General features: G+C 42.7%; 1 protein-coding gene across 4 annotated transcripts in view; it reads right to left on the reverse strand.

Annotated features, from left to right (window-relative positions):
• Positions 1-6,015, reverse strand: part of mapkbp1 (mitogen-activated protein kinase binding protein 1) — a 42,674-nt gene that overhangs the window by 11,481 nt on the left and 25,178 nt on the right. For 3 of the 4 annotated variants that reach the window (XM_015374937.1, XM_015374935.1, XM_015374938.1), the window contains 10 exons: positions 5,834-5,904; positions 5,626-5,747; positions 5,468-5,543; positions 4,057-4,168; positions 3,905-3,968; positions 2,384-2,512; positions 832-929; positions 662-699; positions 375-512; positions 161-289 (listed from right to left, as the gene is read on the reverse strand). In XM_015374937.1, coding sequence (XP_015230423.1) covers positions 161-289; positions 375-512; positions 662-699; positions 832-929; positions 2,384-2,512; positions 3,905-3,968; positions 4,057-4,168; positions 5,468-5,543; positions 5,626-5,747; positions 5,834-5,904 — 977 coding nt within the window. The remainder of the gene's footprint in view (positions 1-160; positions 290-374; positions 513-661; positions 700-831; positions 930-2,383; positions 2,513-3,904; positions 3,969-4,056; positions 4,169-5,467; positions 5,544-5,625; positions 5,748-5,833; positions 5,905-6,015) is intronic. The other variant, XM_015374936.1, reaches the window with a different exon arrangement.

The following is a 6,015-nucleotide window of genomic DNA, read 5'->3' on the forward strand; positions in this document are numbered from 1 at the left end:
TAGACACACCTTATTTTTCTCACCAGTAGAAGATTAATAATGGACTGATCGAGCTGTTCCAGTTTATCAGTGCTTTCTTAGATCTGTTTTTTTAGTTTGGTTGATCTGCTGAGGCAACGTAGACCCGAATGGAACCTGATGGATCACAGGAACTTCTTACCCTCACAGAGGGGACTTGGAGACTAACTGTACTCTGCAGGTTATCACTGTTGCGATGAAGCAGCAGCTCCTTGTCCTTGCTCCTCCTCCTCAGGCTACAGGAGGTATCCATGGGGTTCCATGGCTTCTCCTGAGTGGACAACACCAGCATATAACTGTTCCGGTCTAGTCATGTTTCAGGAAGTCTGTGTGGACCGTGGAGCCATCAGCCTCACCTCCTCCATCTCCTCCCAGCCATCCGGGCCGTAGGAGTCCAGCAGTCTGAGGTCCAGCATGGACTTCACCGTCATCACACTGTCTGCGTTTGCCGTCCTCCTCGACCAGCGGCGGCGAGGGGGTGGAGCCTGGCTCTCCTGACAAGTCAGAGCACTGGTGTTAAACAGCATCTTACTGGTTTCCAGTCTGCACTGTGTTTCAAGGTCAAAGTCAGGAATAAATGCTTCTTCTGGTTGTTCATCAGGCTGAGTCACACAGTTTCATTAGATGAGAAGTAGTCACTTACTTTTCTGATGTCTTTGCGGTTTGTCTCATCAGAGTCTTCTGGAGGGAAAAAGAACAGATCCATGTGAAACGATCGGATTATTCCGATAAAACAGGCCGTGCTGGATGAACAGAACTAAAGCTGGAGTCTACTCCACTGATTCAGCGGCTCACATGTTGGTAAGAACTTACCCTTGATCTCCTCTGGGCTGTCTGTGGATATCCCTCCCTCTTCTTCCTCTGCGTCGCTGTCAGATGACAGGTTGACCACACACGGAGCGACTGCAGCTCTACTCATCAGACAGGAAACACGTGATAAAGAACAGATCCCTGCATGACTCTGATCAGACTGTAACATCAGATCTGAAAAGGCAAAGATCTGCTGATCTGAGGGCCTGAAGGAAAGGGTGTATCTTAGTGATTAAAGTTGGTGGGGGCGCTCTAAGGGTGGGCGCTGATACAAATAACAGCCGATACAGATGCCAACAGCAATATATCATCAATCACTAGTATGGACACAATTTCACATCCATCCATCCATCCATGGATGGATGGATGTTGGATGGTTATATGGTTGGATGCATGATGGTTGGATGGATGATGTTGGATGGATGATGTTGGATGGATGGGTGGATGTTGGTTGGATAGATGATGGATGTTGCATGCTGGGTGGATGATGGTTGGAAGATAAATGGAAGATGGATGGATGATGGATGGATGGATGGATGGTTTCCCTTTCAGCTGTATCAGTGTTTCTCTTCCTTTACAAGCGTTCAATTCAAATGTAGAAATGTGTCCCATAGATTGCTGACAGCCAGAGTCTATGTATTGAAAGTTATATTTCTAAATTTTTTATAGTCTACTTGTTCAGGGTTAATAGAACCATAACCTTTGGTTAATCCTTTGGTTAAGCCTTTGGTTAACTCTTTGGTTAATCCTTTGATTAACTATTTGATTAACCCTTTTAGTTAACTCTTTGGTTAAACATTTGGTTAACCCCTTGGGTTAACTCTTTTGTTAACTCTTTGGATTAACTCTTTGGTTAAGCCTTTGGTTAACCACTTGGGTTAACTCTTAGTTTAACTCTTTGATTAACCCTTTGGTTAACTCTTAGGTTAACTCTTTGGTTAGCCTTTTGGTTAAGCCTTTGGTTAACCATTTGGTTAACCCATTGGGTTAACTACTTGTTCAGGGTTAACAGAACCCTAACCTTTGGTTAACCCTTTGGTTAAGCCTTTGGTTAACTATTATGGTTAAGCCTTTGTGTTAGCCATTTGGTTAAGCCTTTGGTAAACCCTGTGGTTAACTCTTTGGTTAATCCTTTGATGAACTATTTGATTAACCCTTTTAGTTAACTCTTTGCTTAAACATTTGGTTAACCCCTTGGGTTAACCCTTTGGGTTAACTCTTTGGCTAAGCTTATGGTTAAGTCTTTGGGTTAATCCTTTGATTAACTATTTGATTAACCCTTTTGGTTACCTCTTTATTTAAACATTTAGTTAACTCTTAGGGTAACCCATTGGGTTAACTCTTTGGTTATCTTTTTGGTTAAGTCTTAACCCAATGGGTTAACCACTTATTCAGGGTTAACAGAACCCTAACCTATGGTTAACTCTTATGGTTAAGTCTTTGGGTTAACCCTTTGGTTAACAATTTGATTAACCCTTTTGGTTAACTCTTTATTTAAACATTTGGGTTAACTCTTTGGTTAAGCTGTCAGCATTTCTCAGCAGGTCCAACTTACCTGGGCTCCACCGCCCTCTGGTCAGAGGTGCTGAGGGGGTTAGGAACTGAGCTGGAAGGTCGGAGTTTGGCCAGCTGATGCCTCATCCTGATGGTCAGCTCTGCACTCAGGCGCCAAACAAACATGCAGCTGCACAAACAAAGCAATGCAGTGATTACTGCATTTTCTGCTGGTGGGAAAAAACTAAAGGTCAGCTGGCACCGCGTCATCAGGACCAGCCCCAACAGCACCTTGGGAAACTATTCATACCATCTGGACTCTGCAAAATGTCTCTTAAAATAAATGCATTTCTTTCTTGAATTGAGGAGGTATTTGAGACACTTTGCCAATGAAACAAGACAATTTACATTTAAAATAAGAAAAATCTTTTGCATTGTCTTACTTCATGTGCATATTATCTAATTATCTTAATTTAAGAGTGAAATTCTTATTTACCTGCTCCAATTAAGGATAAAACCATTTAATTCTGGAATTTCTTTACTTATCTCTAGATAATTTTTGCAGTGAAGTTCTTAAAATTATAATTTCTTTTTATGAAGCTAAGGTCCCTGTCACACCTTGACGATTTAGATCAGTTCGCATACGAAAAATCTGGCCAAAACCCTGGAATACGTTGGAGAAGTTATGGGTCCATTTTGTATAAATAATGAGCTCGCTGAAGGACGCTGGCACACGTCACTATACATACCGCCGTATGCCAGCATCTGCCATCCGTGGGCCATCAGTTCCAGGTCAGTTATCTGATGGTTGACAGACGTTCAGTGTCAGTTTCTCATCAGTCGTGGCGTCTAGCTTATCGTAAACCTCTGAGTAACCTATAGCGTAACTTCTGCGTAAATCAGCATGGTGTGACAGGGGCTTAAACTTTAACCCTTGCAGCCCACAGAATGCCACCCTAGTCTCTTCCAAAAGAAGCGAGATCTTCCACAGCTCTTCTGTGTCTAACGGCTAACAGGACTTACATCCTTCCTGCCGGTCCTCCATAAAGGCCAGGTTTGTGAACTAAGAATTGCCCTGAGGAAAGCTTCTCTTTGCAGCTCCTCCAGAGTCACCTTGGGGCTCCTGGCAGCTTTTCTACAGTCTGCCCGCCCCTCCAGTCAGCAGGCCATCCATGTCTTTGGTTTAATTTGGGGTATCAGTGTAAAGGGGATCAACCCTTCAATAATTCTAGAAGCATTAAAGATTTCATAACTAAACTAGTAGTGAAACAAATAATCGGATTAATCAAATATTGAGATAATCGTCAACTAATTTAGTAATTGATTAATCATTACCTAGAGTATAGAGAGTCTAATATATGCATTAGCTGACTGAGCGACCCACTTGGAGCAGGAATTAAACCAAAATTGTAAAATGTATAGAAATATTTCGCATTAAAAAATAAAAGAAGAAACTTTTTAGTTTCAGCCCTAAACTAAGCATAACTTTACCTGCTTCTTTAAAGTTCTGTTCTGGTTTAGTGATTGAGAGGTTTGTAGTTCAATGATGAAACTGGACCAGCTGAAGTGTTTGAAGACCAACCTGTCTCCTGATGCGGTGATCAGGTGTCTGCAGTCGTTGCTGAACTTCAGCCCCGTTACGATCTCTGAACACAGACAGGAAGAGGTTGGAGCTCCACTGTAACATAACAGAGGCGTGGAAGACAAACAGAGACGAATACATGTCCCGCTGACCTGAGTGTCCAAACATGGTGGCCACACGCTCTCCAGAACAGAAGTCAAATATGGACACATTCTTGTCTGAACAGGAGGTGGCGATGTAGAGTCCAGATGGGTCAATTTGCACCTGAAAAAGAAGAGAAGGTGACGCAGGGCTCCATGCACTGACCTCTATTTATTCACTGGATTGCTGATAGGCAGTAGGTAGTACATGGTGCTGTGAAGTCACCTGCCGCCATATTGGTACTCCCTTGATAGACTGGTCTGAATGTAAACAATCCGTGGGCTACAGCATCGAACAATGATGATGTTCTCATGTTCAGGGGGACTGAAGACTTTTTAATAAAGATAAATTCATCACTTTGACACCAGTGTCAATGTTTCATAGCATCAGTAGATTACTGTCGTTTATGGTAAAGGTAATTTAAGCCGGGCATACACTATACGATATTTTCAATCGTTGCACACAGTACAGCTCACACTGTACAATGAAACTGCAGGGTTTAAAAGTTCCCACCTCATCATGTTTGTTCTCACTCTGCAACGCTCTGATAAGATCTACCTGGCTCAGCAAAGGTGGCTACTATGGTCAATTTTACAGAAAGAACTCCATTTCACTCATTGCAACCCTTCCATGCTGCTGCGTTTTCCTCTGAAAGGAAGAAGAAGAAGAATCCTTGTTTGCGCACTGAGCGATTTGCCCACTACCACCTTACAACTGCCTGGATTTCAAGCATGTTAGATTTTCTCCTGACCTCACGATTCCTGATGGGGAGGAGGTCATTAGAGACTGATTGCCCCTCTTTACCCCCTTTACACTACACCACACACCATCATTTCATCATTTCCCCATTGTGGGACAATAAAAAGATTTACATTTACATGTAAAAAAATAGCCATATCTCCTCTTTCTTTCTACTTTTCTCTTTTTTTTCTTTTTCTTCTTCCGTTTTTCTGCTCTACTTACATTGCAGTGTCCATATAAACTGTAAAACTCCCTGCATAATTATAATAAAGCATTTTATGTTGGGCTCTTTTTGGCATCAAGACAATTATTCTTATTGCCAAATTGCCAGACAGGACACTGACGATGCACTAAATTGATGATGTACATGTAATTTTATTACATAAAATTCAAATATTTTACATCAAGACTGAATTACAAGTACATGTCGGATAATGGTGCAGTATTTTCTATTTGCACATTGTGATATATACTGTTATGCTGTGTTTGTGCAGACAGATTCTTCCTATTTTACAGCCAAATGCAACACAGGGAGGCCTTTTTATGGCGCGACTCCATGAGAGTGGGGAGAACCAAAATGGCGGCAGGTAATTTCACTTTTATCGGCCTATAAGCATCCAGTGAATAAGTAGAGATCAGTGGTTCCATGAGATGTTGTCATGGAACCCAAGAGATAAATACCTTGATGACCGTCCCCTCCTCGCCCTGAGAACCTTTGTAGACCTTCTTCTGTTTGGCATTGGCAATGTTAAAGATTCTGCAGAACAGATGAGGCAAAAGCTCTTCTTCATCATCATCATTCTAGAACACATCCACCATGTCTAATGATGATGATCTACCTGATTTTGCGGTCCTGACATCCAACTGCGGCGTATCTCCGGGTTGGCTCCACATCCATGTCATACAGGGTGGTCTTCCTGACAACGTGATGCGCCCGTGTGAACTCCAAACCTTCTTTCGTCTGAGAGAGAGGAGGAAAACCCTCTGACTATACTGACTGGATGGTGTACCGACACTCACAGCTATTCTACCTGCTGCTGTGCTCACCTGCTGCGCTGTACGGAAGTAGACGCTCTTATCGGCTCCACAGCTGATCATCCACACCTTCCCCTCATTGGCTGATGGGCCAGAGAAGAAGATCATTAAAACACAGCGAGGAGGACCCCCATGGATCAGAGGGAGGAGTGAACCATGGTAGTATACCAAAAAGAACTCCAGGAGGAAGGAAG

The sequence above is a fragment of the Cyprinodon variegatus genome, unplaced genomic scaffold (assembly GCF_000732505.1).
Source record: "Cyprinodon variegatus isolate N-32 unplaced genomic scaffold, C_variegatus-1.0 Scaffold110, whole genome shotgun sequence".
NCBI lineage: Eukaryota > Metazoa > Chordata > Actinopteri > Cyprinodontiformes > Cyprinodontidae > Cyprinodon > Cyprinodon variegatus.